Raw genomic sequence first — 17211 nt, 5'->3', positions numbered from 1 at the left:
CTGAGTTTGTTCATGTTTTTAAAAATGCCAGATTTGTTTTATGAGTTCATTTGAGGTCATCCACTCAGAAAGGAAGTAGGTCACTAGAGAGTCCTGCAAAGACATGCTACAGTGGGATTTTGCTTACTTGTGTTTTGATTTCAGAGCACCATTGGAGTTCCTATATTTAGCCATTTGTTTTCCAGTCCCTTAAGGAACAGTTGTTTGTTTGTTGTTTTTTTAATTTTAGAAGCAAGTTCTAGGAATTTCCAAAATGATTCAAGTTATGGCCACTGAACTGAGTAGATTACTGTGTTTCAAAAAAAGAACTTGAGAAGTAGCTTCATTATATGTTAAGCTTTTGGGGTTCTTATATCACTGCTGTGCTTTTGGGAGAGAATGCCTGAATATATTGGTTTAAGTCGGTTATCTAGCTAAACAAGCACAAGTTTTTGGGTAAAAAGGAAGAGTGAATCATATGTATTGATTCTGAAAAATTGTTGCATGCATGGCAAAGAGCCCTGAGAGCTTTATGCTTCCATCTGTGCTCTGATAGATAAATCTCCAAACATTATCGTGTGGGTGAACAACATACATCCAAGTTTACTGATCAGTGTTGAGGCTTGAGAAATATGGTTAGAGTGACTTAAGACTACAGCTGAACCGTGAACACAGGTCAGCAGTGAAGATTTGGCAGCCTTTCTGTACTGAAGCCCTTATTGTTTGTTTTCCTTCAGATTCTTGGCATGGCCTTCTCCATGACACTCTTCCAGCAGATTCACAGGACTGGCAAAAAATATGATGCCTAAAGCCTCTGAAACATTATCACATCAACTCATTTGTCTCATCATAAAAGAGAACAAAAGGAGTGACCACAAAGAGTGACCTGGCCCTGCTGAGGGAATCCGTCCCATTGACTGATCTACTTTGTTGTTACTTGTCCAGTTATTATCACAACTTGTTATTTGACTCATTTTTTTATCTGTTTCACATTTGCCATTTATTTGCCAAAGAGGGGGGAAACCCCCCAAACAAATGGATTTTCTACATGAAATCATAGATCTTCTCTAAGAATGTTTCTTAACTTAAGAAAATGTTTTGCTCTACTAATCCATGCTTTATGTGCAAAAATTCTGTGTGTTCAACTTCAAGGGAAAATTCTTCAGAGTCTTCCAGTAGGTTCTCAACCATCATGTCCAATTTATTGGAAGACTCAGAAAAGCCACTCTGAGAGTCATAGGCTGCTTTCCTTTGCAGCTTCTTGTACGTTACGGTGTATACTTTTTCTTATAATGATGATGATCATTGTTATTATTATTGTTATTATTGATATAGCTTAGAATTTAGTTGCCTGACTTACAACTTCTTACTGGTTTTGGTTTTACACATTTATTGTACATTAATTTGGGAACCACTGTGCGATCTCCAGAGGACATGTTTTTAAAAGTTGACAGCTGGTGAGGGCAAATAAAGACATAAATTTTCTCATCAATGGGGAGGTATTGTCTACCTTTATCAGGACTTTGATGCCCTTGCTGTAACAAAGGTGGTTCCTTTCAAATCAGGAGCTTTTTCCTCAGATGGAATGCATTCCCTTTCCATTGGACCAGATGGCGAACTTCCTAGTCCTGTGAGGCGAAGTTCTGATGCCTTTACTTACTGAAAGCAAGATCTGACTGCTTTCATGTCATTCTATTTTGAAAGCTAAAAGTACTATCTAAGCAAGTTACTGCTTCCTGGCACAAGGAGAGAGATTGCAGTCTGACCTACTGGCCAAGACATGGCATGCTGCTGGATATGAGGGAAGGGGATGGCAATTTAATGGCAACATTGTCATACCAGCCCCTTGATTGAAAGGGTTTCCTCAGGTAGATGACAGCTGTCTCCCTGAGCTGGAAAAGGTGGTGTGATTAAAGGTGACCCAGATGATAAAGGAAAGGGGCGCTTTCCAGAACAACACTCAGAGACAGTACGTGTTGTCATGCCTTCAGTACAGAATTGGTTCTTGCTGACGGATGTCTATCCAATGGCAGAGTTCAGTGCAATGCATATTTTTACCAACATTCCTGTTAGAAAACTGGAACATACATTTCTCTAGTTTGAATTCTGCTTCATTGCAAGCATCCCCCATTTACCTTTTGTACCTTTTTGCTGTTTTGTGAAGGAAGAAGGAAAGGCTCAGACATCGGAGGATGTTCTGATTTAACTCCAGTCAGGCCTTGAGCTAGCTCTGAAAGAAACACTGCTTTTTATATTAGCAGCAGTCAGAAGTGACCTTCAGAGGTTACCAATGTCACTCTCAAAGGGATACTGTAATCTGTGAGGTAAGGCTTATTGAGAATGGAGATTATGTGCCTATCAGAGCCATGCCATGTCAAAGTACTCCTCTGGTAAACAAGTTTCTCTTAATATCCAGTCTGAATATTTATAATTTAAACTCTTAAAAGATACAAAAGATACAATTTTCATTGTATCATTCAGCTTATTGTTTCTTTCTGGGCTGAAATAGCTTTTGAGCCACTTCCTATCTGGGAGTTTTTAGTCTCCTGTTCATCTTTCTAGTAGGTTCTGCATGCATCTGTACATCGGGAAGCAGTAGTGTTTTGGGTGACCTATTTGTCACTTTTTTTAGTTCCTCTGAAATGAGCGTGACAGGAAGAAGTGTGAATGTGTGGGAGGTAGAGATGAATTTGGGTGTTGCAGTGAAGAAGGATGTTACTGTTCTTAGAGCATGGCCCTTGCCCTTATGAGGATAAGGCCCAAAGTTTCACAGGCCTCGTTTCCTCCTGAAGCAGGTAATGCCATATAGGTTCAGCTATTTCATTTGGATTGCCTTTGAAAGAGGCAGGGGAGAAGCAGAGGGAAAGCACAGAAACTGAATCCAGTTTTACTTTCCTTTCTAACAAAAATTGGGACCAGGAGCATCTGAGCCCCACTGGAGATGGATTTTCCATGTTGATGAAGTGGCTCCAATGCCCAGTGTAATTGCTGCTACATGTAAGACTGTACCCAAAGTTTCTAAGATGTGTTTCCATTTTTTCAAGAAAAGACAGGATTATTTTCATCTGATGGTTCTACTGCATTCTCCCTTTGGGCAGAGGTGCTTAGCTTTCTCCAGCTTTCTCCAGCATTCAAAAAGAGTAGGGTGTAGGGCTGAACAGGAGCATCATCTCTGTCCTTTTGGGGTCACACAGTGGTATCTGCCACATCTTAAATTTTAATCTGCAGCCAATTTTTGTACAAAAAATAGATAATAAATAAAAGTAAAATATATTAGTGAAAGTAATATGGAAATAAGTTTATGAGTAACTCAGAGATTAAATGTGTAGTTGCAAACTCAGCTACTTTGCCTTCCATCCAAACTTATTTTTCTAGAATGCTTCATTCCATTTCACGATCTAGTAGCATAGATCCTGAAGTCTTTTTTAATTAGTACTTTTGGCAGTTTAAGCACAGCATTAAGTGAGATAGTTACATGAGCTTCATGTATTCGTCTCTATGAAGCCACCTACAGGAATGGAGTCAAAAGTAGGGCTGATTTCTGTCTCTAGCTGACTCTCAGATGTGGGAGGTGATGACAGACATCCTGAAAGGAGTGGAAAAGCAATGCCATTTTCCAAGCAACAAGAAACAGCCCTTAAAAGTGTGAGGCTGCATCAATCAGTTTGTCAGAGAAGGCACTAACTATCCTGTAAAAGGGAGCTTTGGCTCATGTATGTATGCACTTTTTTTGCTTATGCTGGTGGGTGGCTGGCTGTGTGTTTTCCCCAAATGTCACTGATTATTTAATTTTTTAGCATGTTTTAAAATAAAAACTGATACTGAGTAAAAGTATCTTGAATATACACAAATATTGATTTGTATAAATTCATACCTCTCTGTATCTCTAATTCATGAAAGCACAGATCAAGTGTGTGAAAGTGCCGTTTCCCTGACTGTTCCTTCAGACTGTAGCACCCCTGCTGTCTCACTGTGCTTCAGGCTTGGCAACTGCAGCAGAACTTGAGCAGAGACATAATAGGAGAACTTCTTGAAGAACCTCTGCTTGAAAGCTGTTGATAGCAGTGAATTCTGTTCCCTCTTGGTGGTACAGAGCACCTGTTTGTTATAGGCTGTTAGTTATAGGAAGCCCAGGTGTTCAAAAGAAGTGCCCATAGTGAAGTAGCATGTGAGATGATAAAAACAATGGTGTAAATGTCTCCAAAATGAAAGAAGATGCCTTGTATATGTCATGCATTGTGTTCCTGGACTATGGTCATGTTAGGCCAACTCTCCTATCTTGTGTCCAACCCCCATTTGTATGCATGAAATGCAAACTCACACACAGGAAGGGTGCAGGCACAGGGCAGCCGAACTAATCCTCATGGTCTTTCTTGGGAAGTGTGTTTGTTGGGCATAGAAAAAGCAAGGAGGAAAAGGGTGTTTTCCCAGCAGATGGATTTTTGGAGTACCATTGAATAGGGCACATGTAATTCTGATGTAAATTCTTTCCATAGGGTTGAGCAGCTTCATCCTGTAGTTGGCATGAGGAAACCTGGAGATGTTTGCCTATGGGCTAGCCATCTGTTGTGCAGTAGGTAGTAGACACTAAGAAACAACATGCCAATCCCACCAGGTGATGTTTGCACCAGTGTTTCTTCTATGCAATACCTACTTTCGCCTTTATATAAAAGATTTTTACTCAGATGATATAAAAATAAAGGATTTTTTAAAAGGTGCCTTGTTGAGCTCATTTCTCTCCTAACCCCAACTATCACCAAAGCCAAAAAAATTCCAGAAAGGTGACTCACAGAAATCTGTTTCAGCACTACTTCAGTTGAAGTCCAGAGCTCTTGAAGCTGTTGCATCTCGGAAAATATCCTTCCGCTCACCCTGTCTTCTCTCATCCTCCTTCAAAACAATACTCAGAAATAGATGTGAAAGAAAGACAGAAGACAGAGATATTAAAACAGTTCAAGGAGAACACACAGTATCACTGGAGGGGCACAAAAGCAGGAAACAGGCTAGAAGAAGTGCACTGCATGCAAAGTACGCTTGAGGCATCAAAGAAACAAGCAGGTACCTCAAACAGCCTCTGAAAGCATAAGGAGTAGCTCTCCAAGTGAGAGAGACCAATGGGGAGGAGTTTGAGACAGGATGAGAGAGGAGAGCAGAAGGAGCCTGTCGCAGGGCATGGTCATATCTCTTGGCCTGCAAGCTTTAAAAAAAAAAAGTTATTAAGCAGTACTGGCCCCAGAATCAAACCCCAAGAAACAAACAGTGAATTTGCCACCAGTTATTTTGAACATCTGACCACAATCCTTCAAGCCCAGTAGTCCAGCCGTTTATTCACCCACCTTGTCTTCCACACATCCAAATGATATCTCACTACAAGATTACTATGGGAAAATGTGTCACTGCTCTCTTCATTTGAGTCAATAGTTGTCTCACTATAAAAAGCTATCAGGGTGTCTGGGCATAATTTTCCCGTGGTAAATCTGTATTGTCTTGTCCCAGTCTCTTGTCTGTCATACAACTGGGAGTAGTTTGTGATCTTCCCAGGGGGAGAGATTGAAACTGACAAGCCTATAGTTCTCTGGGGGCTCTTTCTTTCCTTTTGAGGAAAAGAGGGAAGGGTGGATAGGGGAGTGCTATATGCCTCTTCAAATCATCAGGAACCACTCCTGCTTACTATGACCTCTCAAAGATAAGAGCAGCTTTGCAGTGACTTTGTCAGCTCACCCAGCACCTTTGACCACATATCAGGTGGACTCTAGGACTTGTGTCTGTCCAGCTTACTTTTTGGCCCCCAATGTAGTCTTGACGTTTTGTGGGTAATGCACATCATTGACAGATTTTGCCACTAAGCTCAGGGACCTAAGGCAGGCCTTATACCAGGCCAAGGCAATGAAAGGACCATGTGTGTCCTTTGTCACCAGGTGCATTTGCCATAGGGTTCACTTTTTCTTGGGCTCCCTTCTACCCCGTCATTGTATTAACGGAAGTCCTTCATGTTGCTTTCCATGTTCACTAGTTTCAGCTCCATCTGAGCTTTGGGCTTTCCAGATTTCACCCCTCCATACTCAGACAATAGCTTTATTGCTGCTGAGTAGACCAGCCCCACTTCTAGCATCCACACACTTCCTTTGCACTGTCAATATCAGTCAGAAGTTCTCTGACCTTCTGCCAGTCCTGGTAGACTTCTTACACGTCAGATGAAACTTCTGCTTTGAGGAGGTAGTACTTGAAGTCTTACCAGGTCTCCTGGACTCCTTTTGTCCTCCAGGGCAGCTACCATGGGATACTGCCTACCAGATTAGATTAACAATACAAAGCCTGCTTTCCTCAAGCCCAGGGCTGTAATCTTGCTACATATCTCATTCACAGCAGGGTGGACCTGGCACCTACATTGCGGCCTTGTTGACAGCCCTGCCTCTTGTGTCAAAGAGCAGTGAGGGCTAACTGCTCCACCACGGGAGGCTAGTCAGGAGCAGAATGCAGCAACAAGGCAAGGCGCAAGTTGAGGCATCACCAAGAAGGAGCTGGGATGCAGAATGGCAAGTCCCGGTTAGGATGAGGGCCAAAGACAGTGGGTCTCATGCCACCAAGCCATAACCCAGCAAATCTGTAGTGACGAGGCAGATCCAAAGTCAGCCAGGAAGATGAATCAGTGGGTCTGGGTCAAGGTCCACACTGTGCAGCTACACAATCAGCCACAGACAGAGCTGCTACACAGTTGTCATGGAGCTCAGGCAGGAGCCCCCGGCAAGGCCTCTGCTGACTTCTCTGTGGCTTCTGGATGTCTTTCAAGCCATCTAGAACTTTGTCCTCTCTTTGACTGTCTCTGGGACACTTGCAAACTCTTTCCTATATTACCAGGCTCTCAAAAAAAAAACCACTGTTCTTTGGTGACCTTTCACATCTATTTCTGTTTTGAGTATTGTTTTGAAGGAGGATGAGAGAGGACAGTTCTCAAGGGAAAGGGGGGACAGGCCCTTGCTGCAAGCTTTCTTCCCAGCAGCTCATATCAGCAAAGGAGCTGGACTTGGACTCAACCACCTGGACTCCAACTTAGCCAACACAACTCCTAGAAGAGGGATGCACTCTGGGCCCTGACACGCTGACCCCATCTCCTTCTTCTGCTGACTGGTCTCTCTTCACAGTCTGTGACCTGATTCATTACCTTGCTTTGCTTGGGAAGGTTAGTGGACCTGTTGTCAGCACACCTGCTCTGCCCTCCCTGTTCAGCAAGAGGGCTGTGGGAGTGTACCCTGGCCAGAGGGCATTACCTGTGCTGTGGCCAACCCCAGCTCCTGGTTTGCTCCCCTGGCAGGTCTCCAACAAAAGTGTGAGCACCTGTTTCACCAGGTACGTCCTTCCTGCTCCCTGTGCCTCCCCTTCTCTTCAGGCTTTGGTCACCATTCCCTGAAAAACCTAGGCTCATGCCCTCCTAGATAGGCTGGAAAACCTGTTGGAAAATATGCTCTTGCCCCACACCTGTGTGGCATCCTGTGTCTCCCCAGCACTCCTCTTTCCTCAAAGAGAAGGCCCATGGTCCTAAAAAACAAAGCTCTGTCTGCAACACTGGCTGTGCAGCCAGGTGCTAACCCATAGGTTGGGTGCCCTCCTACCCAAGCCTTTCCTCTCCACTGGCAGGACCAAGGAGAACACCTGCAGCCACTCTTGGTGCCCTGCAGCCACTCAGTTTGTTAAGGTCTCCCCTGACAGTAGCATTGGTGTTCACATAGATGGGCAGGCTAGGGGGGGACAGGCAACAGAACATGTGAGGTTGCAAGGTAGGTCAGTAGACAGGTGCCTGTGTACCCTATAGAAGGAAATCTCCAACCAGGGTCATACACCACTTCCTCTGGGCACTGATTCAGTTGTGGCTCAGATTCACCTGGCCATGATACATCCCTTCAGCTTGTATGGGAGCATATTGCCACTGGTCATTTAAATGCATCCCCTGACAACTGATAACATCAGTGTTGTTCTGAGGTAAACAGTGTGGTGATGCAGTGAGTGGAATAGACCAGATTCTGGGATATGTATGTACACTCATTTGAGTATGGAAACATGCTGTAGCCATGTTGAAGTCTGACTGTACAGCAGAGAGACTCGTGAGGTTTATTTTCTCACTTTGTGGCAGATTGACTCCCTCCCGCAGCTAAGCACTGCACAGTATCTCGTTCACTCCGCCCTCCAACCCTAACAGGATGGGGAGAGCAAAAGCAAGAAAACTCATGGGTTGAGATACAGATCATTTAGGAAAGAGGAAGGTGGAAAAAGAGGGGAAGTGATACAAAGGCAATCACTTACCACCTCCCACAAGCAGACCAATGCCCAGCCAGTCTCTGAGCAATGACTACCTTCTCAAAATCCCTCTCCACTCTTTTTTATTGCTGACATCACAGTTTGACTCAGGATTGGCAATTAAACCAGCAACAATAATGCTCTCCATCCCCTCCCACCCAGGTAGGGAAAGGAGAGCGATAATAAAGAGAGAGACTTCCTGGACTGAAAACTAAACTAGGCAGCTTTAATTAAATACTAATGATAAAAGAAAATATGTACAATTATATACAAGTATGTTCAGGAATGTACAAAGCCCCATCACCTTCCCCCCACCCCCAGCAACTCCCCTGGCATCTCCTGAGCTGTGAGCAGTTCCGAAATGTCCCGGAGCTGCCGGAGAGAGCGGCAGAGCAGACAGGAGCTGAGGGAGAGTGATGAGGGTCAGGAATGCACGGGCCTGGGGATCAGTGCTGATGGACAGATGGAGTCCTCCCTGGACACCAGCCATGGATGGAGGAGAAGGGAAGAAGAAGCAGGAAGGGGCTTGACTTCCGTGATCCCTGACCTTACACTGAGCTTATGTACATACATGGAATGTAATACTTTGGTCAATTTTGCTGTCCATCTAGTCCACTCCTCCCTGTGGGAGGGTTACAGATGCTACACTTCAGCTTCCTTATCATCTGAGGCCGTGGTTTCAACAAGTAGAGCAAAGTGACCTGGCAGTAACATAAACATTCCAGCATTATCATATCACTAGCTGGAAAACTTGCTGCTAGTTAAAAGAGCTCCCTGAAGGGAAAAAAAACAAAACAAAACAAACAAACAAACAAAAAAAAAACAGTAAAAAGAAAATCTGCTTCTTCCTGGCCCAGACAAGGACAGTTGAGCATGATGGTGTATGGCATACAATATCCCTTTGGATATTGTGCAGTCAGCTGTGCCTGTGTCCCCTCCAAAATCTCACATATCCTCAACCTTGTTGGAGTGCTAAGTGGGAAAAACATATAGTCTTGATGCTGTGCAAGCACTGCTCAGCAACAGCCAAAACACGGGTATTATCAAGACAGACCCAGTACACTTTTACACAACACCTGAGTCCTGGTGGAAAGAGACACCACAAGGATACACAGATATGTGGGCTGTAATTATGCCTCTTCTTATGGATTACTATCCTCTCCAGACTTCCCAGACAACCACAGGCTCTCAACCCCATAGTTTGCAGTGTGGTACTTTCTCTGTTCACTACATTCCCAAGACACAGAGGACACTCCTGACAATTGCTTCTGCTGCCCAGTGCAACTGGGGACAAAAGTGTTCCACAAATGCTTTCTTCAGAGCTAATCTTAGCCCAGCACAGAGAACAAAGATGGAGAAACTGCACAGAGAAGCCATTCCCTACATGAATGTTATTCACTAGGAGGTGAGATGGACAGGAATGCCATCTCCAGTCACTGAACAAGATTGTAAGTAATCCCTGCATCCTTTCCTAAATTGCAATTAGTGGTACAACAGGAGTGAATCAGGCTATAGGAAAGTCTCTTTTCCCTAAGCATGGACATAACCTTTATATTGAAATCTCAGGTTTGATGGAGTCTAGTGCAGGCATGTTACTTACATTAGAGCACAGAAGGACTATGCATAGTACACTTACTGTAAGTGAAGAAAGGTGATGAGTGAAGGTTCGTCATTAGAACAAGGCACAGGGAGCAGCACTGCAAGGTCAACAAGAACCAGACCCATTCAGCTGCTTGTGTCATACTTAAGACACTGTGCTGGCAGACTCACTGTTTTTGAGGTTATCTCATTCTCTGACTGTGGTTCAGCTGTTTGGCACAGACCTTAATGTTATTATGCAATTGTCATGAACGGGATGGGATGGCAGATGAGATGTATATGCACAGATCAAGGTTTATTGCATATACCACTGGGGTCTTAACTCCTTAAAGTAGAAGGCACAAGTACAGTCAAATTGTAGAGAAATTGGGAGATGGGAACAGAAGTTGAAGTTTGAATGCAAAGGGTATCTTATCAGTGAATTTTACTACCTGTAGTTAGATAAAACAATAAAGGTTAACCATTTAAATGCTAGCAACTTTCTTATTATCAAGTTTTATACTAGGTCTAGGATATTATTAATTTTAAAGGATTCTATAATCTTAAAACTTAATTATGAAAATTACTTAATGTAAGGTTAATAAAAAAGACAGTGAAAGAGTGAATATCTCTCACCCTTGCCCGACCACAGCTGGGTGCTCCTGCATGGATGGTAATTCTCGAGAATCAGTCTCTCTGGCAGGCGTCCCCACTGGGGGACAGAAGTTCCAGCAACCTTCTGGGAAAGTGGATGGGAAGTCCTCTTGATCAAAGATGGGACCAGGCTTTTATAGGATAAAGTGGATTGACTGATGCAATTTAACCATTAGCCATGCCTCCAGCATCTCTCATTGGAGAATAAATGGAAAACAGAAGAAAAAAACTTGATGGCCTTGTTCTCGCCAAGCAAACTTTTATTTATCTGTTTGTTCTTACTTTATCTCCATTTCAGGCCAGGGCTCCATGTTCTTCAACACCAGAGAGCAGCTGGTGTTATGCACATCCACTTGGCCTCTGTTTGTACCTTGCAAGGTTGTTACCAGCTCAGCGTTTGCTAGGCCTTTTCCTTTCTCATGTGAACCTTTCACTGCAGGCCTGGGGCTGCAAAACTGAGAGACAGAAAAAGTTGAATCATAGAGGGAAACTGAGGCAGGCATATTGAGATATGGAGCGTCCTGTCACAGCAATGCTGCAGTTACTGATACATGGCTGTGTTAGCCTAGAAAAGGCAGAGGAGTCCAAATTGAGTGCAGGTATCTGTGTGTTCTGGTTCCCCTGGCCTCTGCTATATCCTTCTCTAGGAAAAAAACCCACAAAACAAACAAGCAAACAAAAAAAACCCAAATAAACAAGACAAAACCAAACAAACAAACAAGCACCTTCCATCCTTTCTGCTGTTGCTAGAAGTGCATCTGTTTGCATTTAAGTTCTCTTCAGATCAGCTGAAGATATGGGAACTTCCTGGACTACTTTTCCCTTCAAAAAATAAGACGGACTGAGATGCTGGAGTTCAGTCTATGAACAGTTGCCACAGTGAGCAGCTGTGGTTCCCAGAACCAGGGAAACTACAATGGGAGGGTGGGCTGGGGGGGGACACCAGGAGCCTGCAGCTTGTGCAACAGTGGCTGATGACACCTGAGTGAGGCCAGGAACATCAGGGGCCAAGCCCTCCACGGTTGATAAAAGAAGGCCCTGGAGAGCACTAGCAACCAGGGTATGGTGCGGCAGGGCACAGAAGAAGGGAGTGTTCAGAAGGGTGCTGAAGCTCTGCCCACTCAACCAGGGAGCAAAGGTATCCACCCAGCAGAAATCCAAGGCCTCCCTAAACTCTGCACTAGCCATAACTGTCTCAGTTTCCCAGACGGAGCTCCAGTGGGAACATGCTGCCACCCAGGTGTCAGGCTGCAGGGTGTGCCCTATTCTGATGCTAGTATCTGACGACAGTAGTGAGCACACCTGTGGGAGATGTGCCCAGGTACTCCTCTGCTTAGTGATGGAAATCCAGAAGGAGGGGAGTAGGTTGAGGAGTATCAGGGAATCTGGGAGAGATATAGACTACTGGAATCGTGCCCTACCTTCCTTGAGATAGGAAGGCATGCAGGCAGGATGCAGGATACAGAGGATATCCTATCCTCTCTCCACCTGGTTGAACACAGTGACTTAAGGGATAGATGGGAATGGCAACAAGTTCCTGCCTGGCACAGCAGGAGTGTTGTCTTCTCAAGTGCCCTTGCATAATAGGTGCAGGGCTCTGCAAATAATGAAGATGACAGTTCAGCTAGCTTGGAGGTGTTGCTAAGGTTAAGTTGGCCTATGCCCTACATCAAAACTGCTTCCATAAAGAAAAACAGATGGGTAACTGTAATAGGAGACTCCCTTCTGAAGGGAAGACCAAACAGGCAGACCACACCTACTTCTTAGGGAAGTCTGCTGCCTCTCTGAGGCCTGGGTTACAAATGTAAAGAAAAAGTTTCCTTCCCTGGTACCTCCCTCAGATTATTTATTATTCATTTTTAGTTCTTCAGGTAGGCATCAATAAAGTTGCAACATGAAGTCTGAGGGCAATTAAGAGAGACTTCAGGATCTTGGGATGACTGATTAAAGGATCAGGAGCACAAGTAGTGTACTCCTTTGTCCCTCCAGTTGCAGAGAATAATGAGGGAAGAAATGGGAAGAGCCAGCAGATCAGTACCTGGCTCTGAGCCTGGTGTCATTTGCAGAATTTTCAGATTTTTTTTTTTTTTTTATCATGGGTCTGTTTACATCACATCAGGCCTGTTGGTGACAGATGGGGTACACCTGTCTCAAAGTGAGAAAAAGATTCTCTCACAGGAATTAGCAGGGCTTGTTAGAGCAGCCCACCTATGTGCAAGCAAGGTCCTTTGCTCTCCCATCTCAGTGGAGGCAGGGGATGGAGAGCCATGCAACAGCAAAGACAGAAGGGATATTGATTGGTTAAAAACCACAGAAGTGCCTGAGAATGGCCACATAGGAATTAGGGCTCCTGCCTCCAAAAAGGTGATAGGGACAGTAGCCCAACTGAAGTGCTGAATGTTCCCAGCTGAGGCAACTGGAGATGTTTAGCTTGGAGAAAAGGAGGCTGAGGGGAGACCTTATTGCTCTCTATAATTACCTGAAAGGAGGCTGTAGAGAGGTGGGTATCAGTCTCTTTCCCAGGTAACAGATGATAGGACAAGAGGAAATGGCCTCAAGTTGTGTCAGGGGGGTTTAGATTTGATATTAGGAAAAAATTAATCACCAGAAGGGTTGTCAAGCTGTGGAACAGGCTGCCCAGGGAACTGGTTGAGTCACTATCCCTGGAGGTATTTAGAAGATGTGTAGATGTAGCTCTTACGGACACGGTGGATTTGGAAGTGTTAGGCTAGTGGTGGGACTTGATCATCTAAAAGGTCTAAATGATTCTATGATTCTATAAAGGGAGACAGAAAGACAAACAGTTTCAAGCAACCAAGTAATGGCAAAGTATTGGGTATGAGAGTGACACAACTGGGGGGGAAAAAAAAGGATACCTAGGTATATGAAAGAAAAGTGAAGGGAGACGAAGTCTTCTGGCTGTGGGCTGTGTTCTCCATGATGAAGGGGTTGAACAGATACTGCTGGGGACTGTTGCTTTCAGCCAGTATCACTGAAAAAAAACAAACATCAAAGAATGGAGATGTTCCCAGACGTTTTCCATTTCACAGAGATTGCAGAATAGGCATAAGTGCGGAAAGCACAGCAGGAACAGGACTAGAAGAGTATCTTCTAGAAAACAGGAGGGTGCAAGAGAGTCAGGTAATAAAGATCACCTAACGCATCTAACAGCAAAAAAAGAAATAAAAACAAGATTATGCAGACTTTCAAGGAAAGAATGAATAATAATGATTGCTTTTACAGTTTCCTCCACACCTCAAGACCAATGCCATATTTGAGGTGGACAGCCATTGCCTCCAGTTGTGATACTCTGTAATAAATAGAATGTTTTCTCATTCTCTTCTCTTGCTTCTGGGCAACTGAATTTGTGCATGCACAGTTTTGTGGATACACAAATCACACACATCTTACAGTTTCCTTTATTCTACAATATACATGCCCATCACTAAAACTTGAAGTTTTCTGCGAAGTGGCAAACAGTCTTTTTTTTTTTTTCATGGCACATTCATAGTAATGTTTGGTCTTTTGGCTCATAACATTTATATTTGATTCCATCTTTAGCTGTTTTGTTTTCTTTCTGCTTACTTTCAGTTAATGACAGAAGATTTATATTTCATTCTTATTTACATTATTATACAATTTAATGAATGTATCATTACATTGATTATTAAAGGCTAATCTACTATGAAATGGAAATACTCATCCACTTCACCTCTAAGAGAATGTATAATAGTAGTTTACCTTCCTTGTCTTAACCTAGTTGATACATCCAAGGGCAGAGAGCACTCATTCAGAGGGACACAGACAAGGTGCACCTGGGAATAATAATCCCTGGCAACAGTACAGGTTAGGATAGGACTAGCTGGTGAGCTGCTCTTCTGAAAAAGAGTCGTGATCCTGGTGGATGGAAAGCTGGATGTGAGCCAGTGGAGTGCCCTGGCAACGGTGAAGGCAAACTGCATCTTTGGACTGTAAAATAGCAGGACCCTACCAGTAGTGCAAAGGAAAGGATTACTAGCATTTGGTAAGCCTCATCTAAAATACTGCATCCAGTTTGGGGCATATCAGTACAAGAAAGGCCCCAATCTACTGAAGCAAGTTCAGCAGAGTACTACCAAGGCAGTCAGGAGGCTGGAGCACTTGCCCTGTGAGGAGAAACTGATGGGCCTGGACTTGTTTAGCCTGAAGAAGAGAAGGCTCAGGTAGGAGGAGCTAACTGCAATCTTCCAGTATCTACAGAGGTTATCAAGACCAGGCCAGGCTCTTCACAGAGATGCATGGTGGTAGGATAAGAAACAGAAGGCTTAAGCTGTAATGAGAGATATTAAATGGATACAGAGAAAACTTTTCACCATTATGATAGTCAAGGATCAAGAACTGGAAGAGACTGGCCAGAGAGGTTGTGCAGTCTATATCCTTGTAGGTTTCAAGACCTGGCTGGATAGACCCCTAAAAAAAATTACCTGATCTCACAGGTGACCCTGCTTTAAGCAGGAGATTGGACTAGATGATCAAGGTGCATTCCAACCTGGATCCTTTTTTAATCCTCTGACTGATCAAGTTAAAGGACCATTATGTTAGGGTACCACCTATAATTTTCCTCTACTTCAGCTGATTTTAGCAGCTTGGAGACACTCTACCTGTAATTTTCCTGTCCAGGTAAAGGCATCAGAAGGAAGACTGAGCGAGCTCACCTCACAGGATTACAGTGAAAGGACAAGAGGCAATGTGTACAAGTTGCAACACAGGAAATTCTGGCTGGACAAATAGAAAAAAAACTTCTTGCACCTGAGAATGATTCAGCAGACATGCCTGGAGAGAAAAAAAAAAAAAAAAAGCTGGATACAGAAGTGAGCAACTTAATATAGATTTTAAGTTAGGCCTGTTTTGGTAAGGAGATTAAAACTTCATGAGTCCTTTCAGAACTAGATTCTTCAGTGATCCTATGATTTCTGTACCAGGCAGTACAAGGGAGTTCTCTCACTTCCATTTTAACCATTCCCTGCAAAATGTCATTTGTAGCTCAAGTTATGTTGCCAAACCTCTCTAGTTTCTGCCTTTTTGCTGCTTGAAATAGAGACTCATGAGAATGATTGAATGTCTTCCCCAGATAGGCTGATAAAAGACCCACAGAAAACTCTGGATTTTAAAGTTTTTTAAGTTGTTTTTGCTATGAAGAATCTGGCATTAGCATGTGGCTTCCTGATAATACAGTATAACAAGCTATGTTTTTACTCTAAGATACTCTTATCTCAAAATATAGGCTTATGTTCCATTATTATCGGTAGAAACAGGAAGGAAGGAAGGAAGGAAGGAAGGAAGGAAGGAAGGAAGGAAGGAAGGAAGGAAGGAAGGAAGGAAGGAAGGAAGGAAGGAAGGAAGGAAGGAAGGAAGGAAGGAAGGAAGGAAGGAAGGAAGGAAGGAAGGAAGGAAGGAAGGAAGGAAGGAAGGAAGGAAGGAAGGAAGGAAGGAAGGAAGGAAGGAAGGAAGGAAGGAAGGAAGGAAGGAAGGAAGGAAGGAAGGAAGGAAGGAAGGAAGGAAGGAAGGAAGGAAGGAAGGAAGGAAGGAAGGATCCTCCCTTCTATCTTTTGTATAGGTTCAGAAAGCAAGACAGCACAAGCATGATATGTCCCTACAATCTACATGTGCTATCCAACAATGATAATACAAATGGCCAGAGAAAGATGCCTCTACTTCCAGAAAACACCTTTATTCTAGAAGCATCATGTTCATGCTAGTGAAATACCCTCAGTAATTCACCACAGGCTACTCAGTTTTTAACTCTGATAAATAACCTTTTCTAAGTCTGTATTTAAGGGCAAGGTCAGCACAGCCAGAATCTGGAAACATCCAGCCCAACACTAGCTTAGAATCTGAGAAACTCATTATTTCCAATCCATCTGTGTTATTTTTTGAATGCTGCTCAATGAAAATCCTTCACAGCAGGATGTGCTGTAACAGCTTTGCACATATTTATGAGGACTGCCTGTTTTTCTGAAGTTACCAGCCCACTGGCTAACTGCAGACTGCTTCAGCAGCATCATTGCCTGCTTTTCGAGTCTGCAGCTCTCATCCTAGAGCCACCCAAAAGGCTGGGGTATGCTATGTTCATGACTACGGCCTCCGTCCTAGAGCAGCTTCTAGATCTCAGTTGTAGTGTAATGCTGCCCATAGGCCCTGAACGCCAAGTTGATAAAAGCCTGACACAGGCTGCAGTTCTTATTCTGTCTTCACATTAGGTAACCTCATGCACAGTATAAACAGTCCCTTCTGCTGCCCTGCCTGGCACTAACATGGTATCGGTTTTTGAAATGCTATTATATGCATTGTGGAGGCAAGTGACAAGTAGTGTTCCTCAGGGACCAGTACTGCATCGAGACCAATGCTGTTCAACATCTTTGTTGGTGATATGGACAGAGTGGGTGTATCCTCAGCAAGCTTCTGATGATACCAAGATATGTGGTGTGGTTGACACCCTAGAGGTAAGGGATGCCATCCAGAAGGACCTTAACTGGCTGGAGAGGGGGGCCAGTGCCAACCTCATGCAGTACAACAAGGCCAAGTGCAAGGCCCTGCACCTGGGCCGATGTAACCCCAGGCACAAATACAGGCTGGGGGGAGAATGGCTGGAGAGCAGCCCTGAGGAGAAGGACTTGGGGGCGGTAGTAGATGAGAAGCTTGACATGAGCCACCAGTGTGTGCTGGAGC

At 43.9% G+C, this 17211-nt stretch overlaps 1 protein-coding gene across 4 annotated transcripts in view; it reads left to right on the top strand.

The window, feature by feature from the left end:
* The window catches only part of TSPAN9 (tetraspanin 9), a 173568-nt gene extending 168872 nt beyond the window's left edge, over positions 1 to 4696 (top strand). For all 4 annotated transcript variants that reach the window (XM_051621830.1, XM_051621822.1, XM_051621823.1 and 1 more), the window contains one exon: positions 717 to 4696. In XM_051621830.1, the coding sequence (XP_051477790.1) occupies positions 717 to 788 (72 nt within the window). In that variant the 3' untranslated portion in view covers positions 789 to 4696. The remainder of the gene's footprint in view (positions 1 to 716) is intronic.
* Positions 4697 to 17211: the final 12515 nt, after the last annotated feature.

Source organism: Apus apus, chromosome 1, assembly GCF_020740795.1.
Source record: "Apus apus isolate bApuApu2 chromosome 1, bApuApu2.pri.cur, whole genome shotgun sequence".
Classification (NCBI taxonomy): Eukaryota; Metazoa; Chordata; class Aves; order Apodiformes; family Apodidae; genus Apus; species Apus apus.
This window is presented reverse-complemented; position numbering and strand designations above follow the sequence as displayed.